Genomic DNA, 27,617 nt, shown 5'->3' on the forward strand with positions numbered 1-27,617 from the left:
TATCTTTATAAGTCACATGTACATCAAAACACACAGTGAAATGCATCTTTGCGTAGAGTGTTCTGGGGGCAGCCCGCAAGTGTCGCCATGCTTCCGGCGCCAACATAACATGCTCAGAACGTCCTAACCCGTACGTCTTTGGAATGTGGAAGGAAACCGGAGCACCTGGAGGAAACCCACACAGGTACAAGGAGAACGTATAAACTCCTTACAGACAGCGGCCAGAATTGAACCTGGGTCGCTGGCGCTGTAATACACTATTGAGTGGGGATCAATATAGTCAGCAAATTCAGGAGGTTGGATGGCAGTTATAAAGACAAGTGTCTTGAATGAGTTTAAGCTCATGGAGGGTATGAGCTCAGTCAGGTGAGCCCTGGACTAATCAGGATTCCAAATGTATGTTTGGGAGGTTCATTATCAAGAATGCAGCCAATTGTGTTCAGCCTAAGATGCAGATGAGAAAACCAAACTCCTTCTGCAGTCAATTTCAATACCAATGGCTTCAGACTTCACAGTACTTAATTGGAAGAAAGTGTGGCTCTGCTGGAATTGAACATCAGGGAAGTAGTCTAACAATACATAAGCAATGGATGGATCAGGAAAGTCAATGAAGAGTTTAAGCATGTGTCACCCACAAATATACATAACATAATGCCATATCTTTTGATACTGTTACTGAGACGTAGCATCTGAATGAGAAATAGGAATAGGCAAGGATAGATCCATGAGGAATTTCTGCAGAAATGGCGCAAAGGTGGAGCAAGAAGCCATTGCAAGAAATTTCTCGCTAAACTTGAACAGGTTAAAAGTGGAACCAAGAGGGTAAAGTCTACTCATCTGTACAATGGAAGAGAAGCACTGAACGTGGATGGTATGGTTAACTGTATGGTTTTACTGGGATCGTGAAGGAGGAGGGTGGATAATACACCATGATCACAGACCTAATGTACAAGACCATGGATAAAGGATTGGCCAACCAACAGAACAGAGTCAGGATAAATGAGTCACATTTAAGTTGGTATGCTGTAATTACTGAGGTGCCACTGGGATCAGTGCTGTGACCTCAAGTATTTACAACCTGGCTGAAGGGATTGATTGTATTCTAGCTCAATTTTCTGATGATATAAAGATAGGAACAAAAGCAAGCTGTGAGCAGGATGTAAAGAATCGACAAAGAAATATAGATAGGTTATGTGAGTAGACAAAAAATAGTCAGGTGAAGTTTGATGCAGAAACGCGAAGTTATGCACTTTGACAAGAAAAATAAAAAAGCAGAATATTGTTAGAAACTGCGGAACTGAAAAGCAAAAATCACAGATGCCAGAAGTCTAAAATAGAAACAGAAATTCTTAGCAGGCCGGGTAGCATCTGTGGAGAGAAACACAGAGTCAATGTTTTAGATCAATGACCCCTCATTAGAACTGTGTTCTGATGAAGGATTATTGGCCTGAAACATTAGCTCTCTCTCCACAGATGCTGCCTGACCTGCTGAGTCAAAGAGTCAGAGAGAGATACAGCACAGAGAAAGGCCCTTCGGCCCACTGAGAAGGCACCAAACATTATTACACGCTAATCCCACCTTAATCCATTTTTTTAAATTCTCCCCACATTCCCGCCTGCCCCACCCCCAAGATTCTAACTCTACACACTAGGGAAAATTACCAGATTTATGGTGTCCATTTAATCTACCAACCTGCACATTTTGTGTATATGGGAAGAGCACCTGGAGGAAACACACGGAAAGGGAAGAACATGCAACCTCCACACTGATATCACCAGAGGTCAGGATTGAACCTGGGTCACTGGCGTGTGAGGCAGCAGATCTGCTAGCTGTGCCTCTGTGCCACCCAGCAGTGCCACACTCCGCCATGGAGTACCTTCAACATTTGTGTTTATATTTCAGAAATTACAGAATGTTGCCATACAGAGGGAGTTTAGTGTCCTCACATGTGAAACATATTAGTATATAGAAGGTAATCAAAAAGACAAAGGGAATGTCTTTTACTAATTGCAAGGGGGATGGTTATATTGTTACTGCTGTACAGGTCATTGATGAGATCACATCTGGAGTGGTGCATGCATTTTTGATATCCTGATTCAGAGAAGGCACACTTGATTGATTCCTGGGGGTTGTTCTAAAAGGAAAGGTTGAGCATGCGAAGCCTACTCTTACTGGAGTTTGGAAGAAGAGATAATCTTATTTGAAACATAAGATTTTGGGAGGATGTTTCTTTTCATGACGGAAACTGGAACTGGAGGCATGACTTCAGCATATGGGTTTGCCCATTTAAGATTGGAGTACAAGGTCACTTGGAAGAAGTGAAAGACCACTGCAGTAGAGTGACGAGAGTAATTATGAAGTCTATGAGTTCCTGAAGCAAGTTACTGGAAATATGTCAGAGGAACAAGGGCAAAACTTAGAAGGGGTCTGTTAGCAGTGGAGAAAATAAAACAGTAGTTACGACTACAATGCAGGATGATGCTGGAAAAGTGAGCAAAGTTGCAGAGGAAAAGATGATGTGACCCAGCCAGAACTGGCAATGAATTGTTCTACACCAGTCACATTCCAGTCTGTGCTCGTTGGATATAGAGAGAAGATGAGGGCCAAACCATGATGAACAACCAGGCAAAGAGTAACACACATTCTAAGAACTCTACTTTTTCAGCTTTCAAGTGAGTGTCAGGGATGGATCAGTGGTGGTGCTCTCACCTGACTGAGTGTAGTAAAGGCTCTAGGACATTTTCCAGAAACAAAAATAATGGTTGACTTTCTAGCACAATACTGAGAGAGGGCTGCACTATTGGAGGTGGCATTTTTCAAAGGAGATACTAAAGAGGGGCCCTATCTTCTCCTCTCCCCCCAGTAAAAGATATCATGACACAACTTCCAAGAAAAACTGGAAAGTTCTCACCAGCATCTTAGCCAATAACTAATCCTGAAACAACACCATTAAAACATTTTCTGCCTGTAGTCATTTTACTGTTTGTGGAAGCATTCTGTGCACAAATTTAGTAATGAAAACAGGATGGCCTTTGCTATTGGTACAGCTCCTTTACTGCCCGTTTTTTCACATTACATCTTGTGTCAGGTAGTGTAGCGGTTAGCATAACGCTACTATAGTGCCAGCGACCCGGGTTCAATTCCAGCTACTATCTGTAAGGAGTTTGTACATTTTCCCCATGTCTGCATGGGTTTCCTCCAGATACTCTGGTTTCCTCCCATATTCCAAAGACATACAGGTTAGGAAGTTTTGGGCATGCTATGTTGGCGCCGGAAGCGTGGCGGCACTTGTGGGCTGCCCCCAGAACATTCTACACAAAGGTGCATTTCACTGTGTGTTTCGATGTACATTTGACTAATAAAGAGATCTTATCTAATCTCTTATCCTAGTAGTAAAACTCCAATAATCCGCTATCCAGTTATTCAGAAATCCCAATCGTTTGACATCTGGTTCACTTCAAACTTACTGGGATCAGATATCCTCCACTGCCCTGATGCTCACCAGGGCTGGGATTTTTGCGCTCCCTTTAAACTTGTCAAGTTCACTGGAAAAATTATTATAATACTATATGATACCTTAAAAAAGTGAATTAAAAATATGTTGGGTATTAATACGATGCAGAAGCTTGGAAAATCTGACAGTCCTGCACCACTAGAATCCCAAATGTGCCAGATTATTCATAGGCTTGTAGATTAGTTTATTGTCATATACACCAGGTTACAACAAAATTCCATGTTCACGTGAAGCTCACAGAGTAAACAGTGAACATGATAATAATATCAAAGTTTTACTGTACCTTTCAAATAAGCTGTTAATGGATCACAAATGTCAAGTTGAAGCAGTGAGATTCTGACTCCTGGTTACACTGCCATGTACCAACATAATGCAGTGAGTTTGCATCCACACTGCCAAATGCAGTTTACTATATTATGGGGACCAGGTTTGTTTCATACCATTATCAGCATTGTTAGTCCCAAAGAAGCACATTGTTAATGGAAATTTTGCAACTACTGCAGAGAGTTGTGGACACAGCTCAGCACATCATGGAAACCATCCTCCCCTTCATGGACTCTGTCTACACTTCTCACTGCCTCAGTAAAGCAGCCAGCACAATCAAAGACCCCACCCACCCCGGACATTCTCTCTTCTCCCCTCTCCCATTGGGCAGAAGATACAAAAGACTGAAAGCACCTACCAACAGGCTCAAGGACAGTTTGCATCCCGTTGTTATAAGACTATTGAATGATCCCCTTGATGGACTCTTGACCTCAAAATCTACCTCGTCATGGCCTTGCAGGATATTGTCTGCCTGCACTGCACTTTGTCTGTAACTGTAACACTTTATTCTGCATTCTGTTTTTTGCTTTTCCCTTGTACTACCTCAATGCACTGATGTGATGAAATGATCTGTATGGATAGCATGCATAACAAAGTTTTTCACGGTACGTCAGTACATGTGACAATGATAAACCAATTTACTGAAAAATAGAACCAAAGGAAAATAAAGCTACAACAAATAAGCATCACACATGGAGAAACTCACCATCTCATTTATCTTTTTCTGCGGCTTCTTTGTTGTAATTTGTAAATAACTGGGGAAAAATAAGAACAGTTTTTAAGGTTGCCAAATTAAATTCAATTTTAAGCTAATATCAGCACTGAATGTACCTGTTACTTTTAAGCTTTATTGTGGAAAACATCATTAAAATGACAAATTATGTATTTATGATTTTGTTGCCCAAAACATTTAAATGGTAATTATTTCATATTCACTTGCTTTTGTTTGGTCCTCTATATCATGCTCCTTAATGTATATAATTTCATTATGCATTTTCATAGAACTTCATACAACTCAAACAGTCCAGTGCATTCCTTGTCAAACAAAAACAGACAGAATATTCCTCTTAAACCTCTTTTCATAAGCCATTATTTGTTATGGTAAAGAAACATCTCAACAGTTCCTTCTCTCTTTTCCAATGGGAAATAGGTCATTTATTGTGATGGAATCACACTTTAACATGAATTGTACTGTTATATAAAGAGAAGAATTCATTCATTTTCAAACTGATGAAACAAAGCAATATTTTGATGGTATAGAAGAACAAAATTTAATAGATCGAATGAGAGGTAGGGTTAGAGCTTTGGCTAGAAAGGAACTACCTAAAATCAGCCACACCATGTTAACAGATCAAGCACAAATTATAGCCCATGTAAATCAGGTTTCATTTGTAAAATACATTGTTGTCTCGGACGTGGCATGCTGGAGCAAGTCTGGCATGCTCCTGATCAAAACAGTTACCACTATGAACTTCTGCAAACTGCATCTGTTTGTGGGTCTTAAAATTAAACTTTTAAATACTAAGCTATTAAAATGCATTCAGATTCCAAACAGCTGACCACTATGTGCTAATGAAGCATGCAAATAGACCTGTAATTGTTTAAAAATCTTTGTCCCTTAAAGTTGATTCCACACAAATGGTGACACTGATCAAAAATGTTACTTATTTTGTGATAACTCTATTACAAGATGTACTAATAAAACTGTAGATATTCAAACCTTTAACCATACCAACAGGTGACTTTTAATTCAAATTATTGTTAAATAATATTTCAATCTAAAATGCTTGTTGTTTGAATGGTTCTGTAATCTGCAGTTAACCTTCAGCAGAAAGGTGAACAAAAAATGCATTTCAGAAAACTTACAAAATTTGAGTGTAATTTACATCTGGATCATCAAGTTTGAACTCCAATAAGAACTTTACTCCATAATTGGTAATCGAAGTACAAGGTCAGAAGCATGAGCATAAATGATTTTCCACAGACTTTTTAGTCACAAGTGTTGAACTTCAAAAATACTAATTTGTCTTCTCAATTAGCCTCAAAGATTTCTACATAATTGTTTTGTAAATGTCCTTTTGACTGTAACTCTGTTTAGTTCTTCTAAAGCATTTTCATTTGTATGTTAATTGGAATGAAAAGGAAGATACTGATATCATTAATATTTTTCTCTGTCTCATTTCTGCTATTTCGGGTAAAAGGGTTCCATTATTTGAGTTCTCATCATGGAAGATTGTTTAAACACTGAATTTCCATTAGTAACAAGGGAAGATAATTGCAGCTTATGTTACAATAAGTTAAGATTCATTTCAAAATGGTGATCATGAATAGACAACACCACAAATTATTCATCAGATATTAGAGACCAATGGCAAATTGAATTTTGTGCAAAATTGGAATGTGCACCAGATAGAAGCGATTTTAAAATTGCATTTGATGCTAATGGGCTAATAACGGGCTGAAAATGGCACTGGTAGTCTTAATGCCCTAACAAGTCCATTACATGGTCACTACTGCTTTGAACTGGGCTTGCTACTAAGCCTACCTGCTTCAGAAGGAAGGTATTTTTCCTCTGCAAATCTGTGCACTAGGGTGTCTACTATAAATTAGATTGGAATTGGTCAGTGTGCACACTGTTCATGCTATGATCAATTGTAGGAAAATTAGATTGTCTGCCCCCCTCACCCCCGACACCACACACACACACACACACACACACACACACACACACACACACACACACACACACACACACACACACACACACACACACACACACACACTTTGACTGGCAGCCCGAATTCAGGGTTAAAATTGCATCTATATCATTGGAACCCTTAAATTAAGTAGTCATGGGACAGTGCAATTCCACACATGAGCCAACAGTAATAAAACATCGGTAAGTGGAAATACAGTGGGTAAAGGCCAACAACTATTGCAATCTGCTGCAGACCCCATCCCACTGGGTGGGCTTGGGTCCAGGGTTAAGTATGAGGCTTTCAACAGAGTTTATGTAATGGAAGACTATGCTGTCTCTATAATCTTGGGTGTGGTGATGGAAGTCTGCTGTGGAAGTCTGCACAGCCTCAGTAATACCCACCAGTAATGGGTGTTTGCCCTCTATCCAACATCCTGGTCATGTCAGAATGGAATTGGTTATTTTACATATGTTTTAAAATTTATACTATTTGCAATTAACAAATTTCTGTTGCCATATTTGCCAACCAAGTGTTTTAGCATACATTATTTGTTTATAAACTCAGTAATGAGTACATTACCAAGCACAAGTTGGTTCTTTCTCAATGAACTTATCATATTACCTAACAGGTAGGTTATAGAGCCTTCATAGATCTCTTTATTTAAACTCAGAAGTTTCTAGAAATTAATGTAACAAAGAAACTGGTCAACCTCCTTACCAAGGACGATCAAAATTATATTGGACCCAAAAGACTGACTACATAAGAGTAATAATGTTAGAATATAATACTCACTCCAAGGTTTTAAACTTCTCCACTCCTGCCGCCACATAGCTGGCTCCATTTTCTAGTTCATCCAGATCAAAGACTCTGTGACCCTCCTTAGGAGTGTAGATGTTCCTGACTGCCCCAAAGGGTGCATTAATGCCCTTGGTGACCTGATTAAGGAAAGTGTCAAAGGTGGAGACTTGTTTGTTGATGAGAAACCTTCTGCCAGTGAAGAATGGATCCCCATTTCGATAAACTATCACACTCTTAGCTGCCGGTGGCTGTGGGGGAGCTCCTCTTGATGCTGTGGCCATGGCCTTTAATGATAACAACAATCATAATAATGACGATAGAAATGTCTGCAGTCACTTTCATTCACAGTCAACGAGTTTCACGTGGACCATCAAGATAATGTCTTCTCCGTAAAGTCCCACGGTCAAACTGTATGAAATGTGAAGCCGGTCAGCTTGTTTGTCTGCTACCTTAGTTTTGGCCTCACTACAGTAACTTAAGGCAGCAGTCCCTGAACCATAAAATTACCTTTTCTGACTTGGGAGGAAAATTTGTGACCTTGAAATAAAGCAAAACAAAACACCTTAGATTAAATACCAGGCCACATTAGAGCAGGTTAACGTTTGTACGTCAGAGAACAGTTCAGACTAATGCACGTCAGTAGTTACAAAGTTCTTAAACATAAATGCAATAATGAGTAAGCAAAACAACTTCTTGAAATGCTAATAAATACAATCTACACATGCTCCACGACTTTTAGTCAGTTGCTTGCACAATTGTGCGTTAATAATATAGCTGTCACATTACAGTGACAAGCATTTCTGTAGTATGTTGACCATAATAAACACTGCAGAACATCCCAAGGAAATGGCCAAGGATATAGTGAAAGAGTCTGAGGGAATGTCTGCAAATTGAGATTGAGGTGGTATGACAAAACACCTTGAGTAGAGTTCTAGATTGTGAGTCTTAGGTTTGAAGGCTCTTCCACCAATGGTATGGGTAGGCAAAAGGAGATTCCAAGACCTAAGAGCCAAAGGAGTAGAGGTCTCACACTGAAACACAGTACTAGTGGAGAATATGGAGATAATGTAAGGCAGAGTCGAAAGAGTCACTGGAGTTCAGCAAGAATCGATGCATAAAGTGAGCAAGCTTTGAATGGGATCAGGTACAGACCTCGGAAAAAATTGTACTTCATGTAATTGTGGAGCTAGAAGAGCTAGCATGATTTGCAGATGTTGACCTGAAGTGATCAATGTGTGACAAAATGTGAAAATGGTGCATTTTGGGGGGCAGAGTGGTGCTAGTTATTGCAGCTGCCTCCCATGTAGCTCGCGAGATCAGAGTTCGATCCTGACGTCAGGTGCTGAATATGTAGAGTTTGCACATTCTCCCTGTGATCATGGGGGCTTCTGCCAGGTGGTATGGTCTCTCCCAACATCTCTAAGATGTGCTGGTAGGCTAATTGCAACTGTAAATTATCCTTCATGTGAGCAAAACAAAACATAGGGAAGTTGAGGGGCAAGTGAAGGAGAACACATTATAGGGCTAGAGGAAAATAAGGAGACGCAGAATGGGAATGATGGGATTGATCTGTTGGGAGCCAGAAAGGGCTGAATGGCCTCCACCTGTCTCATAATAAGTAAGATTTAGCCATGTGTTTTTCCATATAATAGATGGATGTAATGAGACCTATGTAAGGTTTCTTTTCAGGTGTGAAATGAATTAATCACTAGCTTCAACATAAAATCAGCAGCAGCTAAAGTCCTGGTAAATATGGATAAAGATTTGTTTTCCTCTGAATGTATAATCTAAACAATGAGCTGATGGAAAATTATAACTGTTAATTAACAGGGACAAATAGAGACTTAGGAGCACGTTACAATGCTAAAACTTCTCATGGAACACAGTGATTAGAAGGATGGGATGCATCATAAGTTAGAAAATCACAGGCTGATATATAAATGCACATTATCCTGTATTCTAAATGTATTTTATCCTGCTTAGACGGCCCCCTGTTGAAGCTAAGGAATTCTGGTTGACAATAGAATTCAGGTCATCAGGGTTCTGATGGTGTACCAATGTATTCAGTAGTTTGATGAGTCAGCCTACCCATTGATATAATAATTCTTAGCTAGTTTTAAATCTTGGGATGTGACAATTCTATATTGTTATGATGAAGCAACTTCTGACCTGATCCCTACAGCAGAAATGTTCCTTCATACTTTCCAGGTGCACAATCTCTTTCTTTAATGATTTTTTTCCTTTTGGATGATTATGGAACAGAGATGATATTTCCTAGCTTTCTCACAAGGCCACTATGTCCATTGGTAGGCACAGTACCCAACCCTAAGTTGATGAAGTTCTGACGAGAGTTCATCAACATGAAATGTTAACTCTATTTCTCTCTCCACAGATGCTGCCTTACCTGCTGAGTATTTCCAGCATTTTCTTGTTTTATTTCCTAAACTACCCCAGTTTCTCTGTTTCATTTATCAAGTCAAACAAGCATTTTTCTTTAAAATTTTCCATAAATAATCTGGAGGAACGTGACCCCACTTTTGTGAAAAGTTAATTTTCAGTTGTAGAGGGATTGTTTGTTGGAATTGATTGTGAAGACTTACCTGTACTGGAATGAATAGCCCCTGGCTTCTTCTGCTACATCTAGTGTGAGGAGGACCAAGGGGTTGGTCCAGGCAGCAGCCTAAATTGACAGAATCTTACTGTGGAGTTGTTCACAATGTATAACAACAAGGGTCACTCCAAACTGGCTAAGCCGTCTAAAATATTTGAACAGTATCACAGAAATGTACAGCACCGAAGGAGGCCATCTGGCCCATTGTGTCCAAATGTGAATGTTAGATTAACCCCATATCTCTTGGTCCTCAGCCCTGCAGATTATGGGTCTTCAAGTGCTCCTACAGTACTTTTTAGATGTGCTGAGGGTGCCTCCATGCAAGCCTTCCAAGCAGTGAGTTCTAGACCACACCACTAATTGAGGAATATTATTTCTCAAATCCTTTTACCAGTTAGCTTTTATCTAAGGCCCCTGGTTACTGATCGCTCTGCTAATGTAATAAGCCCTTTCTGTTTACTCAGTCTAAACCTCTCACAGTTTTATACATCTCAATTATATTTTCCCCGGCAATATCATTACTTATTTCCTCTGCACCCTCTCCAGAGCTCATAGTGTCTTCAAACCACAAGATGATCCACTGCCACCAAATCACAGCCTACCAGTCCATGCTGCATACGGGAGCTCAGTGCACTGTGCCACCACAATAATACTAGATCTGCAATCTTACAGTTAGAAACAAACATCAAATGCTAATCATTTGTAGATGTGACATGGACTGGCGGGACAGGCTCCTTCTACTTGGATCCTCATGGGCAGGCAGAGAATATCTCAGACAAGCCCACCTGAGTTACTGTCATACACCTCCGGGCAATGACTATAAGAACAGACTTGGCAGTGTCTCAAAAGCAGATCCTCTTCAGCCAGGATACACAATATGGCACCTATAAGGAAAAAAAATCATATTGTTAAAAAAAATGAAATTAAAAGTGAGTTTAAAATTCTATGTCACTAATCATTTCAATACTTGTTTTACTTCAGCCTGAACACTCAATTAGTGTACGAAATATTTCAATTATAACTGGAGGAAATGTGATTAGGGATCATAATTTTCATTAAAGGTAAACAATTATTTTTTGTTTTGATGACCAGCACCCATTGTACAGAGTGAAATAAAACTTAAAGTCACTGGTATTTGGACACTCAGTTCAAAACATTGAATCACAAACTTACTAGCAAGAAGTAACAAGCAATCTGCTGGAGGAACTCAGTGGGTCGAACAACATCTGTGGGGGGAAAGGAATTGTCAATGTTTCGGGTCGAAAACCTGCAACTTGACCAGAAACCGTGATGCAGGGTTTCGATCCAAAACATTGACAATTCCTTTCCCCCCACAGATGTTGCTTGACCGGCTGAGTTCCTCCAGCAGATTGTTTGTTGCTCTAGATTCCAGCATCTGCAGTCTCTTGTGTATCCTCTGTCAAAGGACCAATGACCCTTCCTCAGAACTGGGGGAAGAGTGGAGCACTTACAGGTTTTAAAACAGAGCTGACGGGAGGAGTGAGGTGTAAAATAAAAGACTATATGGAGATAATTTAAGATAAATCAGGTGATGAGCATGAGTACTGACCATAAGCAAGGTATTTTCAAGAAATGGGATGAGAAAGGGACATAAGTATGATAATGGGAAACACAAGCAGGCAGTTTGCCTGAAGTTGGAAAATTCATTGTTCATTCCAGACAGTTGCAATGTGTTTAGATGGCAATAGAGCAGGCTGATTTTATTTGTCAAGATCCCACACTGCACACTAATCAGGAAAGTAAAATTTCTTGGGATCCAATAGAAAGTAAGAAATTGGATCCAAAATTGTCTCAGGGCCAAAAGGTCGTTCATAGGAACTTTGGCAACTGAAACTTCAGTGGGGTTTGTCAAACTCAGTGTAATGTTCTTTGCATGTTGTGGTATATATCGATGGCTTACATTTAAATGCAGATGATACAAAAATTGGCCATGTGTCTGATTGAAGCAAGGAATTAAGCTATTTTCAACAGGAAGATATCAATGGACCCATCATCCTTAACATCATCCCCACCATTCGGGCCATGCCGTCTTCTTGCAGCTACCATTGGGCAGGAGGTACAGAAGCCTGGAGTCACACCACCAGGTTCAAGAACAGCCATTTCACTTCAACCATTCAGTTACTGAACCAACCTGCACAACCCTAACCACTACCTCAATATAGCAACACTATGATCACTTTGGCCACTTTGCACTTCATTGGATTTTGTTTTCTTGTTTGAATTGTGTTCTTTCTTGTAAAAATTCAGTATAATTTATGTTTAAGTTATCTTTTTCTTTTGAATGTTGTGTATCTGACGCTATGTGCTGGTGATGTTGCTGCAAGATTTTCATTGCACTTGTGCATACATACATGTACTTGTGCATATGACAATAAACTCGACTTTGACTGTGACTTTGACTTTGGACTGGTCAGCAAGCAAAATTGTGGCAAAATGGAACTGAATCCGGAGACGTCGAATGCAATGCATCTAGGAAGGACAAACAAGGCAAAGAAATACATAGATAGTAGGATACTGAGAGCAATAGAAAAACAGAGGGATGTTGGACTGTGTGAACACAGGTTTCCAAAAGTAACAGGGCAAATAGATGGAGCAATTGAGAAGATACAAGGCACACTTGATTTTATTGGCTAAGGTACAGAATATAAGAATGGGGAAGTTATGACAGAACTGTATAAAATACCTGGAGCACTGTAGAATCATAAAAGAGAAACAAAGGACTACAGATGCTGGAATCCAGATGAAAAACACTGATGCTGGAGGAACTCACAGGCCAGGCAGTATCCGTGGAGAAAAGCAGGCGGTCAACGTTTTGGGTTAGAGAAAAGCAGGCAGTCAATCCGAACCGGCCTGGCCTGCTGAGTTCCTCCAGCATCATAGTGTAGAATCATAGAATCATGGAATTATACAGCACAGAAACGGGCCCTTTCGGCCTACCTCATCCATGCCGACAGTGATGCCTATCTATGCTAATCCCATTTGCCTGCATTAGGCCTGTATCTCTCAACACCTTCCCTATTCAAGTACCTGTCCAAATGCCTTTTAACATAATCGTTTCTACCTCTACCACCTCCTCTGGCAGCTCATTCCAGATCACCACCATCCTCTGTGTGAAAACCTTACTCCTCAGATCTTCTTTAAACTTCTCCTCTCTCACCTTAAACCTGTGCCCTCTAGGGTAGATTCTACTATCCTGAGAAAAACAGTCTGACTTTTATCCTATCAATGCCTCTCATAATTTTAAAAGCCTCTGTAAGATGCCCCTCAGCCTCCTATGTTCCAATGAGAATAAACCTAGCCTGTCCAACCTCTCCTTATAACTACAGCCCTCCATTCCAAGCAACGTCCTGTTGAATCTCTTCTGCACTAGTTCTGATCCCCATATGTGATAACACTAGCAGAGGGTATAGAGAAAGTTTGGAACATCCCATGGCTGGTTAGGTTTATATATGAGGTAAGATCGGCTTAGGTGGAGTTGCTTTATTATGAACAGAAGAGGTTGAAAGAAAATTTAATTGAGGTATATAAAATAATGAAAGATCAATTTCTCTTGAAGAGACTGAGAGGTATCAAAAGGGGAGGGGTGTAGATTTAAGGTAATAGGAAGAGGAATACAGGAGAATTTAACAAAAAAAAACATTGAGCGGCAGAATTCTGGAACTCATAGCCTGAAAGCGTGTTGAAGGTAGAAACAATAATCACTTCTAAACAAAATTGAGAGGAACACTCGATGAACCAGAAACTGTAAGGCTTTGGACGGAGAGCTGGGCAGTGGGACTCATCTAACTAGGCTTTTTACATGAACCAAATGCTACCTTCTGTATCATACATTTTATGATACAAACACAAACTATCCCCTGCTTAAATAGACATGAAGGTTGCCATAAGATAAAAAGAAATGCACTTGCTAAATGTGGTTTGCTTTTTCATTGAAAATATATAATGAAGATTCATAACATTACATTTAGTCATCCCCAGCAAGCCTCATCCCTGATAAATGATCTCCTCAGTCTTGCTTAGAGTGATATTTAGTCTGATGACCATGATATTTTATCTATTTACAGAATTTCATTACTTGAATCTCATTATTGGGTAAATCTATCCAACAGCTCTAAAAATCTATCTATCCAGCATGCATGCAAACTTTGAAAAAATAAGCACTACACACAGTGACAATGTGTAGCATACAACAAACTTTCTAAGATGTCTAAATGAATTAGTCTTGAAAAACAGTATTTCCTATCCATTGGTTGCATTGCACTTTCTGCAGAATTTTAACATATCTCTGAATGCAATTGACATTAACAGACGAATAACAGAATTAAGAAAGCAGGAACAACAGGCTAAGGGTGCTATGTGGGAATTACTTTCACCGTCTTCTATTCCGTGAGTTCCACATCCCAAAGGTGTTACATGGATTGAAATACCAGTAGGTCTAACAGACCATCTGCCTTAGATATGAGCAAATATCACTATCCTGTGTATGTTTTATTTCAGAACTTGTCTGTGTTTTATGCTGGAAACACTCAGTTGGTCAGGCAGCATCGGTGGAAAGAGAAGATATTGAACTGCCACGGATGCTGCCTGGACTGATGAGTCATTGACTCCAAGCACAGAAACAACCCATCATGTCTATGCCAACTATCAAATACCCATCTGTACCAATCCCATTTACCAGCACTTGGTCCAGAGTCTTTTACACCCTGGTGATTCAAATGCTGGTCCAGATGCCTCTTAAATACTGTGAAAGCACCTGCCTCCACTGCCGTTTAAGGCAGTGCCTTCCGGAATGTTTCCGACATCATCTATTTTGATTTCAGATTGCCAGCATCTGCAGGGTTTGTTTTATTCTCACTTGGGGTTTAAATACTTCTGCTCATCATAGAAAAGTTAAGCTCTGTCGGCAAATGTTGTTAAATGATTGCAACCCCTTCTCCTAAATCAGATTACAGTTTGCCCCTATTAATCTGCTGGAAACATAAGAGTGAAACGCAAGAGGCCGTCACAGCCCACCCCAACCCACCCGGCTCCCCCTGTGCTGGTTCTTTGAAAAACACAACCTCCCTAATTGGCCAAAATCATGCAAGTGTATCCTTTTCAGTGAAGTTCTTATTGAAACCCGCTCCAGAATCTGTTGCCACCACTTTCTGTTTCTGTTCTGGAAGTTCACTGCAGGTAGCTGACTATTTGGAAACAACTCCTCTAACTTGTGGTGTACTTTCGAACTTTAAAAACATTGAACTGTCCAATAAACTGGATTAAGTAACGACGGTGAGAACGCAGTGTTTAAAAACAGACGAGGTTAGTGGAATGCACTGGTTGTCAGGCATGGAGTAGTGTCCAATTTCTTCTCCTGCGGGTTCGCTGTTAAATCACAGGATCATAAGGTTCCGCCTCTATTTCGATTAATTTAAAATATCACCAGATTCACTTCTGACCACGAAGGATGCAAAAGATACAGCAGTGTGACAGTTGTTCGAATTGGGACTTCCCTGTACTTACCATAGTCGTAGTAGGAATCGTGGACTGCGGTGTAATTAACTGTGCTTTGCAAATTCTGAAGCGTCAGACCACAGCACAAAATATACAAACCTGTATACCGAGCATCTCTCTTAAAACCCGTCCTTACGAGGCTTTTATTCCCAGCGTAATGCGTGTTCTGTGACTAAGACAGTATCTCCAGATAGGTTAAACACGGGTGAACAGAACCGTGGAAAGAGTGGGAAATCCAGGTTCATGGACACACGGTCCAACCCTTCCAACAACACATGAGAGAGAGAGAGGCAGAGATGTGACAAAAGAGGTTGGGAAAAATAACAAAGCAAAGTGTACCGTTTAGCTCACTTACTCTAACCATGTGAGTGAGGGCTGTGGATGCCCCGTGGTGTCCGTGCGTCGCTCCTCTCGCTCTCCTTGGACCCCGCTCCCGGCTTATTGCAAGCGCTCAATGCCGACAGTCAGCTGCTGTCACCAGCTTCCATTCCCCTATTGATTAATTCCGACCCACACGAAGTACTGGCCCTGGGCTAACAATGCAAAGGCGCCGACTTCCCTTCCTTCCTTCCATTGGCTGCTTGAAAACGTTGCCTACAGCCAAGGGCGAAAAGTTTAACGAGAGCTTCCCCCAGTTTTACTTTAAACCATTGTTTTTGTTCTCACCTTCACATTCTTTCCAATACCATTCTTCACACCTTACTTCCTCTGCCTTTCCATTGCCCTCTCTATCAGTCCTGTTATCCTGCTCTCACTTCTCTCCCTTTCTCCCTAGCCCTGGCTTCTCCTATTTTTTCTCATATTTACCCTTACTCAAGGTCTCCCTGTTGTTATTTTCATATCACTTGTCCAAACTCTTATTCACTCTCATATCCAATGTAATTTGAGACACTGCAGGAGTTAACTTGAGGGAATGTTCATGGCTCTTAAAAAGCATCAATGGTGGAGTCCTCCTAACATGCCTTCCCAAATCTGTGGCAACACAAAGGCAGCAGATATATGTGACAACATCACAAGTTTCATTGCTGACTCACACCATCCTGATCTGGAGATGCACTGTTGCTTTCTTGCCGTCTCTGGATCAGACTCCTAGAACTCCATACCTGACACCACTGTGTGAACACCTTCGCCACAAGGACTGCTGTGGTACCCAAAAAAAAGACAATAGACAGCCACCACATTTTCGGAGGCATGGATGTCTATGATGCCTATGCTGCAAGGGTTAACAAGGAAAAATTCTCAGCCACTCTGCCTCTGAAATCATTCTTTCTAGCATTGAAGAAGGACTTTCAAAATAGTCACCAAATTTAGGAAATCTTAGCTTCATTATACTGTCTGTATAAGATTCTGCCCCTAGTTAACAAAGATCAAAGGCCACAAATATTACCAATCTGTGCACTGTTGAAATTATCTCTGTTGGAACAATTCTGGCCAATTCTCTGGAAGAGAAATACCAGTACAAGGTTGTATCCTCAACTTTCATGTTTTGAAGGAGAAAAACATTTCTATGAAAACCGCATCTTTGACATGATTTAACAACGTGTAAGCTGCTTTAAGCATAACTGGTCAGTGTGAGCAGCTCCTTAACCTGAAAACATGGTACAAAGTCAACTGCATGCCTTATATGGGCATAATTAGCAAATCATTAACCTTGCTTTTTTTGACCTGATTTTGTGACAACGTTTTGAAAATGAAACCAAGTTTCAAAGAATGATCCTTAATTGGATAACAATTATAAATAATGAAATGCTTAGTCGACATCTGTACATTTAGAGAACAAGCCAGCTTCACAGCACGAGCTCTTCTCACTCAAAGCCTCTCACATGAATCATACCTGCTTCACATGCTCAGGTCTGCTCCTGTTGCTGTTAAACTTGGAAACAATCCTCAAGCTTCTTATTGTTAAGTCAAGCCCAGCATACTAACATATCGATTCACTCATAACAGAAGATCTAAAATGGCTGGGAGAGATTTTGGAGTGACACTGTAAAAGAAAAATTATGCAGCATGTATATCTCCTGTATATCATTGCACACTGTTGCTTAGAAACACATAAACAGTCTCAAGTTTTATGACTGAGACTAAATTTGGAATGATGGCAGGAAGGATAATATTTTAAATACTGATATAAGGTAAGTGATTTGCACCTTCTTAAAAAAGAAAAGTGTCAAACTGTAAATATTTTAATACTCGGTATTATAGACTAGTCAGCTTAACATCTGTAGTAGGAAAAAATAAAAGACAATAAAAGAGCATTTATAAATGATGTGGACAAAAATGTAGGTGGGCTAATTCACATGTTTGCAAATGACATGAAAATTGTCCTCAAGCTTAGAATTGTGGATATCGAGGAAGGTTGTCAAAGGACACAGCAGGATGCAGATCAGTTGGATATATGGGTGGAGAAATGGCAGATGGGATTTAATCCAGACAAATGTGAGGTGCTGCACTTTGGGAGGTCAAATGTAAGATAAAAGTATACAGTGAATGGCAGAACCCTTAAGAGCACTGATGTAGAGAGGGATCTTGGGGCACAAGCACATAGCTCCCTGAAAGTGTCAACACAACAAGATAGGGAGGTAAAGCATCATATGTGCCTTTATTGGTTGGAGCATGGAGTATAAAAGTTGGCAAGTCATGTTGCAGCTGTATAAAATTTGGTTAGGCCAAATTTGGAGGATTGTGTGTATTTCTGGTCGCTGCATTACAGGAAGGCTATGGAGGCTTTGGAGAGGGTGCAGAAGAGGTTCACCATGATGTTGCCTGGATTAGAGAGTATTAGCTAAAAGGAGAGGTTGGACAAACTTGGATTGTTTTCCCTGGAGTGTTATGTCATCAGCTTCTTTCAAAATGCATTGATGCAATCCACCTGCACCAGGGTTTTATGCTTTTTGAGTTTGATTAGCTTATTTAAGATATCTTCTTTTTCCATGTACTCATATCATTTCAGCCCAAGTCATGTCCACCTCTTCTACCTCACTGGTAAATGCCAAAGTAAAATGATAATTTAATATTTTGGCCTTGCTGTATCTGTAAAATATTTAAAATTTTGTTCTTGATAATTTAATGTCATAGTTCACCTTTGCCTTCTTTTTGTTTTACATTCTTCCTAATCCTTTAATTTTTTTCCTTTACTGTGCACTTCTCTGCCATCCATCTCCTTAATGTGTACTTTTTCCCTCATCCCCTATTTTTCCCCGTATCATTATTCATCCATGGATTTTCATAAGGGTTTAGTTTGTTCTTTAGGTGGAATATATTTTCCTGAACTCTGTTGAATATCATTTTAAATGTTTTCCTTTGTTGTTCCAGGTCACTGTTTGACTAACTTATTTTCCCAAGTTCTATTTTTTGCCCCTCAAAATCAGTTTTATTCCAATCTATTAAACTTTTTTTTCATACTTATATCCTTTTCTATTACCATCTTAAAATATACTATATTGGTCACTGTTGCCTGGATGTTCCGCTCCTTATTCTTCATATCTGTTATATTTCATTCGACATTACTACATTTAATAATGAATCATCCCTTGTTGGCATTTTATATATAGGGTTAGAAAGGAGTCCTGTTTACAACATAGTAACTCTATTCCTATACCCTTTATTTGCGTCTTTGGTTGAGTTAATGGTGGGGTAAATAAAACCTCCCCATGATTATAATTCCAGCTTCCTTCCTCATTGCTCTAATTAGTCTGTATATTTCTTTCTCCATGCTTCATTCACACATATGGTATATGGATTTGTGTGATTGAGCTTTCATTATCTTTTATCTTGATCTATATTGGTTCTAAATTTGTCTACTCTTTGTCCACTTCCCCCTCTCTGACTTTACTAAGTAACTTTAGAAAAGACAGTTTATTTACTCATCCTAATTTTTCTGTAATCATCTTTCAGTAATCCCTACTGTGTCTGATTGTCCCAAAGTATGACTGTCTCCAGCTCCCAGCAATCCACATTGTGTGCATTGTTGTACAGTCAATTTAACTCATTTTTTTGTAGAATTTCCTCTCTGTTTATGGTTGGAGCCCACCTCTGCTATAATGCTAGTTGCTCCCTTACTGTCAATTTTCTCACCTACTTAGGATCTTTACATTTCTTGTCGATTCCTCCACCTTCTTACTAGTTAAAAGCCCGTTTCTACTTGGATGTGGGTCCCATCTCAAGTCCAAGTGAAGCCCAGCCCAATACTACAATTCCATCTGGTCCCAAAAGTTGGTACCAATTTCACATGGAAAGGAACCCCCTTTTCCACACCAGGTCTTTTGCCATAAGTGAACTCTCCCAATCTGTCTGCCTCCAAGTACATTTGCACATGTCTCAAGAAATAATGCAGAGATTATTACACTCATGTTCCTGCTAATTCTTGATACTCTTTCTACAGGACTGCCTCCTTATTCCCATTAGAAAGAATAATAACATTATGGACATTTGTTGCATAGTACTTAGCCATTTCGCATATCACGACTATGCCAGCTCTTTGCTGGGATGATCCACAACAGAGTACACTCTCCTCGCACTTTAAATCATCCCTATTATGTACTACTTAAAATATTTAACGATTTTCCCTCTAATAAGTGCAATAGCCTGCCTCATCAATTTCCTATGGTAGAGCATTTCACACCATTACTCCGAGAGAGATTTCTTTGAAAGAGAACTGTGCCGCCAAAGCCTCCTCTTCCTCATCCTCCACCTAGTAACATTTAATTTGATGGCCTTACAACATTATCAAAGATTTTCATGATTTTAAATTCCGAGTCTCCCCTCAGAACTGTAAGTTTCACATCAATTCTTAATTTCAACACAGCAAGGAAACAAAAAGGAAAGGAATATGGGGAATACCTCGGAAGGAAATAAAAAGATCAGAAGAGCACCAACCACAATAACATTGATGGAGAGGTACAAGGAAAGCTGTGACAGGGAGTCTGGAGACCAGAGGGATAAGAAATGCATCACCCATCGAGTGACCAGTGTATTGTGTATAGGGATGTGAGCAAGGTGTTAGCAAAGCCTCCCTATCACAATGGAGATATCAGAGGCCATCTTAAGATTGATACAAATAACTGTGAGAATGTGGGAAACCTGGGACATCTTAAATCCCTTACCAAATTAAGATTTTGATTTAACAGGGGGCACACAGCATCATAAAATTCTATCCTTGTTCAATTTTTTTTTCTTTTCAAGTAAAAACCTACCCACTTTTATTACTTACTGTGCACCACTCCTCTTAAAATGATAATGTTTAGCAAATTGGTAAGTTGGTTTGTTATTGTCACACATACCAAGGTACAGTGAAAAACTTGTTTTGCATGCCATCCATTCAGATCATTTCATTACAACAGTACATTGAGGTAATACAAGGAAATACAATAACAGAATGCAGAATAAAGTGTTACAGTTACAGAGAAAGTGCAGTGCAGACAGACAATAAGATACAAGGCCATAACAAGGCAAACTGTGAGGTCAACATGGCTGATCTTAAGGAAGTCCAGATACATTTAAAATTTGCAACTAGAACTCAGAAGTTATCAACCCATTTAATCTGACTGGTTGTCCCCAGTGCTAACAGGTAACTGCCCCACTAGGATCAAAGATATAATTGATCTGTCCTTGAATAAGTGGAGTAATCACCTCCAAGAAAAGCTTTTTTGCAAAGTGCTTGAAAATAATTATTAACAGCGAAGAAATTCTACCCACTCAGTCACAAGACTGGTCAGGAAAAACTGCAATTGTTTCATTACAAAGATAATTAGTAGCTTATCTTTCACAGTATGTAATTCTGCCGTAGAATAAGATACAAGATATTTTCAGAAGTCTCATGAAAGAGTTCATGACACCTGCACTGAATGTGATGCTTCATTTCACACCTAGAGATCCTGATTGAAAGGGTTTAATTATACAGATGTATTGTTTACACTGGCAGGCAATGTGTTGGGATTGATGTCAGCAAAAGATTATGAGCCACTTTGTTACGTGAGTTCTCTGCAGTCACAAACACACATATTTCGTTCGTTTGGAGTTGATACTTCCCTTCATTTTCCAATTTATTCTAATCTTCTTAACATACTTGCTGCTTGACATTAAGTTAGTTGAGGAATTGAACACTATGGAACTTTTTGCACTTTGTACGTACAGGACAAGTGTAATATTGGTTAAAAGCAGTTTGTCCCAAGAAAACATAATCTCATCCTTAGGCACACATTCCATAACTAATCACTAAGAGATGCATTGGAATACCCAGGATGACCCAATCAATAATCTAATAGGAAGTACTTAAACTCTTCCTGGTTCTTCCTTCTAATAACTTCGCTTAAATCAAAACTCTCTGCAGAGTTGAAATTACCACATGCACAATTATGGCCCATTGATTATTGTGTTGTTGTTAAATTCATCAATGATCTATTTTGGCAAAGTCATGAGCATATGTAGCAAGACCAGCACTGTCAAAAAATTGATAGACTAAATGTTCACCTTCTGTGCTGCGCTCTTTTATGAACCAGGTTAAATGGCTTTGTTAAAACCTTGCAGGCAGGAATTTGATAAAATTGCATTAATTCAGTCCCTAGAAATGAAACACAGGAAATTAACCACCTCTCCTACAAGTCCTTAATTTTGCACAGAATCCAACTTTGCAATAATTGTGTATTGGTGGGCTTGATAATTATACTTAGCTGGGGACCGCTGTAAACAATGACGGATATTGTGGAAAATTGATTTGCAGTTTTTAGGGGATTAGTAAAACTCTTGGAGAAGTTGCACTGGGCTGTCAGTTGTAAACGGATTTCCCATTGATCAAGACATATTAGTTATGCAAACTTGTCAAACGTTGCAGAATGCTAGGTGCTCTTATCATCAAACCTAAACAAAGATTCCTCTCGCAATCATACTCAGTCTCAGAATAAGCCTTATTTTCATACATGCTATTATCCAAGTGCATTGATGCTATCAATTATGATGGCATATCATAGAACAGGAAATTACAAAGGTAGGTACATAGATTAAGTTAAGGAGTTAAACTGTAGCAAGTTGTGTTCATTGTGGGAAAATGTGTGGTCCTCCACTTTGGCCCTAAGGAAGATAGACCATGGTATTTTCTCAATGGTGAAAGATAGGCTCCTCAGAAGAGCAGTTTGTTATTGTGCTTCATTACAGAAATCACCAAAAGTCAGTGGGCTAATACAAAAAATAATTTAAAATCTAATGGAGTGTTGCCACTTGTATCAAAAAGGCTGGAATACAAAGTGGTGGCACTTATGTACAGTTGGGTGGAGTTCTTGACAGAGCCTATCTGAGTACAGCAATCAGTTCTGCATATGGCTCCTCAAGAAGAAAAAATGACTATTGTGGAAGTGTAGCATGGATTTACCAAAATGATGCCTGATCTAGAGAGGTAAATTATAAAGACTGATTGTATGGACCAGTTGTATATTCTGTTGAGAGGAAAAAAGGGAGGTAACTAATTTGGGTGTTTAAGGTAGAGAGGGTAAAAATATTTCCTCTGCTAGGGCAGTCCAGAACAAGAGGGATAACTTAAGTGGAAACAGAAGGTGGAAAAATTGGAAACTTTGAAACTGAGGTTGATAGATTTTTTTAGGCAAGTCTATTAAGGGTTAGAGAATCAAGCTGGATAGAAGGAATTAAGATAAGGTTAGCCATGATCTACTCAAGTTCTACTCAAGGGCTTGAATATTTTACTCAATTTCAATTATCTGCTTGGTTTTGTAGAATGTAACTTTTTTTAACTGAAAGACAAGTAACAGTTGCAAATTATATAGTTAACAGATCAACAGTGATAACAATTACATCTGATATAGTTAATGTACAGCTACTATTTTAGGGTTCTAAACTCACTTCGGTAATGAGGGGTAAGCTACTTAGGAAGTCACTGCTGTATTTTCGATCCTTAGCAAAGTCACATCTTGTGACCAACCTGCCTTTATATTTATAGTTTTATGGAAAAAGCTAAGGATAATTAGAAACAAAACTGGTTGTATAGACCAAATAAAAAATGCTGGAAGCATTTCCATGAATGCTACCTGACTCATGGAAAGTAAAATAGATAATATTTTAAATCAATAATCCTTTATACGAATATTTAAAGATGATTTGAGTTATTAATAGTTTGGAAACAAGGAAAGATTTACCTAGAATCCATGGTTTATGAATGTTATGAAAGCAATTTATGTAAATACAAGTGTATTCTAGATAAGCATATCTGCCTGCAATGATGCAAAACTCTTCCTCACAGTTCCCACGCTGAATTCTAGTCCAATGCATAATCTTCTATCATTTGGTTCACAAAGCTAATGTCTTAAAGGAGTTGAAACATATATTTTGCAATGTATAAATTATTAAAGCATTGTAAACACAAGCAAATTTCTCACAGAACAAAGATCAAAGCTATCAGGTTACTCTGTGATCATTTCCACAAAGCTTTCTTGCATAATTTATAATTTAATGGTCTACAATGTAAATTTGCATTATATCACAACTTTCCTGATGTTTGCATGTTGCAGGACATTTGAAATGTACTTGTGGTTGGAATGTAGGCAAATGCAACAGAAATCTTATGATGAGTAAGGTCTGTACAAAAAACAGTGAGATAAATGCTGATCTCTCTTTAGTCATAGTAATTGGGAGAATAGATACTGGCCTTAGACACCAGGACAATTCCTCCGTTCTTCAAACAGTGCCAGTGTTCTCTTCTGTAGATCTGAGAGGGCACATTTATTTCTGAGAAACACCACCTCCAACTATGCACCAATCAAATCACTAATCTGGAGCCACATCTCTGGTTCAAGGGTTAAAACATGACCATGAATCCCAAAATGATACCTAGTACGTCCATTTCAACATCATAATCTCATAATAGTTTTTACATTTCTTTTAAAGCTGATCTTCTTTATTAGATTACAACTTTATTAGATTATTAGATTTTTGTTAGATTACAGTCCTCATTGAGGGGTCAGTGGTGGAAAGGGTGAGCAGCTTCAAGTTCCTGCATGTCAACATCTCGGAGGATCTATCCTGGGCCCAACACATTGATGCAATCACAAAGAAGGTACATCAGCAGCTCTACCTTTTTAGGAGTTTCAGAAGATTTGATGTCACCAAAGACTCTTGCAAATTTCTATAGATGTACGGTGGAGAGCATTCTAACTGGTTGCATCACAACCTGGTATGGAGGCTCCAATACAAAGGATTGCAAGCTGCAGAGGGTTGTAGACTCAGCCAGCTCCATCACAGACACAACCCTCCCCACTATGGAGGACATCTTCAGGAGGCAGAGCCTCAAGAAGGGAGCATCCATCACTAAGAACCCATACCATCTGGGACATGCCCTCTTCTCGCTATTACCATCAGGGACAAGGTACAGGAATCCGAAGACCCGCACTCAGTGATTTAGGAACAGCTTCTTCCCCTCCACCATCAGATTTCTGAACAGTCCATAAACCCATGAATATGACTTCATTATTCCTTTTTTTTGCACTATTTATTTATTTTGTAATTGATAGTAATTTTATGTCTTTGCACTGTACTGTTGCCAAAAAACAACAAATTTCACGACATATAAGCTAGTGATAATAAACCTGATCCTGACTCTGATTCTTTAGCCAATGCAAAATGTGCATGCTGTCTGCAGCTGGGAGAGGATCTAATACATTAGTAAGGATGATTGGAAGATAAACTTCCAAAGAAAATGTTTCAACTGAAGAGTCGAATGTGATATTTAGGTCTGGCTCCCAACATTGGAATGATCTGTGAGCAGCAACTTGTCATTTGGAACAGCATGGCTGGGAAATTGGCTTTTGCCTGTTTCCGAGCACCAAAAATTGGAAATGGAAGACCTAGCCAGTTTTAAGCCTCATCAGTATATTTCTGGCATGATCTGGGCACTTACCCAGAGGCAGCCCTTTGGTTCACAGCAGGTTTCCAATTTGAGCCAACCCCACCCCGCTCCCCTCCTTTTGCAGATTGTTGATATCTAAAATAAGGTAGGGAGTGGGAGAGAGGAGGTGACCAGAATTTGGGGTAATCACAGACTGCCCGTGGTGCTGCTGGGACCAGTAGGACCATTACTGGCCCACATAGCTCCACAGGACAGCAAGTTCAACCGCAGAAACTTAAACCTTTCACTGGTAGCAGCTCGGCACAAAACGTCCTTGATGACCCGAGGGACCCATACCCTGTGCATGCTGTAGTTAGCAAGCAATGATACCTCAAAAGTCACGTTAACCAATATCACAAGCACAAATCGGGTTCACAAACGTTGCATGTAAAGCCTGGTCCCTTTTGTTCCCATTGTCTGCCCAAAACATAACTCCCAAAACAAGGGCCAATTCTCACCATGCATGTTTGCCCTTGGCACAGAATTACTGTGCTAGTGCAGTAGGAGATTTAAAATTTAAATTCTACAGAGAAGCTTGTAAATTTAATTTCCTTTAATGTTCAACCAGCAACACTGTGGCTGAGGGCTATTCTCTGCTCTCTGCGGGCTGGGGTCAGATGGATATTTTAGATGTGAACTGTTACTCATCTTATTTCACTGTCGTTTGTGAATGAGGTAACACCTATGCACGTTATTTTCTCAGAACTGTCTATTCAATACTATTCACTTTTAGAACATTAGCCACTTGAGGAATCAGTCGAGGAGATTGTTTGCATACATTTTTGGGACAGAGGAGGAAATGAGTTAGTGAAAGAGTCAGCAATAGTGAAAGAGATTTAACTCCCTTTCTGCAACTTCTCCACAATCCCACACAGTGGACCATGACCAATTCAACTCATAAAGTGCCTTCCTTTCCCATTCTTTTAATTTTCTCTTCATATTTAACCAATTCCATCTAATTGACAGAAAAAAGTAATGCTGCTGGGGCAAGGTGACTTACAAGTGCTACATTCTAGGACAGAATTACAGAATGATTCCAGTAGAGAGGACAGCAATCCAGAGTGGAACTCAAATCCCCTGGGTTTCTAATTTTTAATGTTGTCCCACAATTAGGGGAAACACAGTGGTGCACCTAATAGAACTGCTGCCAAAAGCTCCAGTGACCCAGATTCAATTATGACCTCGGATGATTCTGTGTGGAGTTTGTATGTTCTTCCTGTGACCACATGGGTTTCCTCCGGGTGATTTGATTCCCTCCCACATCCCAAAGCCTGAGTTGCAGGTTGATTGGCTACTGTAAATTGCCTCTAGTGCACGTGGATGGTAGAATTGTGGAGGAGTTGATGAACGTTGGGGAAAATAAAAGAATGTAATTAGTATAGGAATAGTATAAATGGGTGCTTAATGGCCACTGCAGACCTATTGGGCTAAAGGGCCTGTTTCTGTGCCCTGTAACTCCATGACTAATTATACCATAGTGGACTTCCTTGGTATACTTCTGTCACACGAAGAATTAAGTTTGAAGAGCAATTGGAGGTCAATCCCCAGCTCTCATAGAAATTCTACTGAAAGTGACCAGTAAGTATCATGGGATTTGCATCTCCCAAAAGCAGATGTACCACCCTTTCATTGCAAATAAAGGACCCCCTGTAAGTTGAAATGAGGAGCAATTAATGAATTACCTTGACAAAATTGTCCCTCCATCTGCTATTCAGTTTGTTTTGGCCCAATACAGGGGTCAGTTTTTTTCAAACGAGTAGAATACCCCCATGACCCTCCCCGTCCAGAGGTTTTTCCCTTTCGTGTATCAACCAAATGTTGTATCACTATAGGTGAGCAAAAGATTAGGAGCAAGGTTTAGCCTCAAGGCAAATCAGTGGACAGAAAGCTCATTATGCCATACCGCTGCCACCTCAAAGTAGACCGCAGAATTTCTACCATTGTGTTTTTCCACTGAAACCCTTCCCATTGCTTCACTGATGATCTAATTGAAAGTCAATGATCACCATCCACAATTATTGAATAACAAGACTACTCTAACTCAGAAATTGTCAAATAATTGACAGCTATGAATCAACATCACTGCATGATCAAATCCATAGTTAATAAAGAGCAAACCACCACCTATAAATTCACTGATGGCACCACTGTTGTTGGCAGAATCTTAGATGGTGATGAGGCGGCGTACAGGAGTGAGATACATCAGCCGGTTGAGTGGTGTCACAACAGCAAACTCGCACTCAATGTCAGCAAGACCTAGGAATTGATTG

General features: G+C 39.6%; 1 protein-coding gene across 10 annotated transcripts in view; it reads right to left on the minus strand.

Annotated features, from left to right (window-relative positions):
• LOC127575402 (doublecortin domain-containing protein 2) overlaps nucleotides 1-17,394 on the minus strand; it is a 135,110-nt gene extending 117,716 nt beyond the window's left edge. For 6 of the 10 annotated variants that reach the window (XM_052025242.1, XM_052025237.1, XM_052025241.1 and 3 more), the window contains exons 1-5: nucleotides 17,296-17,394; nucleotides 15,817-16,055; nucleotides 10,733-10,831; nucleotides 7,331-7,620; nucleotides 4,546-4,594 (exon numbers count right to left, since the gene is read on the minus strand). In XM_052025242.1, coding sequence (XP_051881202.1) covers nucleotides 4,546-4,594; nucleotides 7,331-7,620; nucleotides 10,733-10,747 — 354 coding nt within the window. In that variant the 5' untranslated portion in view covers nucleotides 10,748-10,831; nucleotides 15,817-16,055; nucleotides 17,296-17,394. Of the gene's footprint in view, nucleotides 1-4,545; nucleotides 4,595-7,330; nucleotides 7,874-10,732; nucleotides 10,832-15,560; nucleotides 15,609-15,816; nucleotides 16,056-17,295 lie in introns of those variants that run through there. The other 4 variants (XM_052025243.1, XM_052025238.1, XM_052025236.1 and 1 more) reach the window with 4 other exon arrangements.
• Nucleotides 17,395-27,617: the final 10,223 nt, after the last annotated feature.

This window comes from Pristis pectinata, chromosome 10 (assembly GCF_009764475.1).
Source record: "Pristis pectinata isolate sPriPec2 chromosome 10, sPriPec2.1.pri, whole genome shotgun sequence".
Taxonomy (NCBI): domain Eukaryota; kingdom Metazoa; phylum Chordata; class Chondrichthyes; order Rhinopristiformes; family Pristidae; genus Pristis; species Pristis pectinata.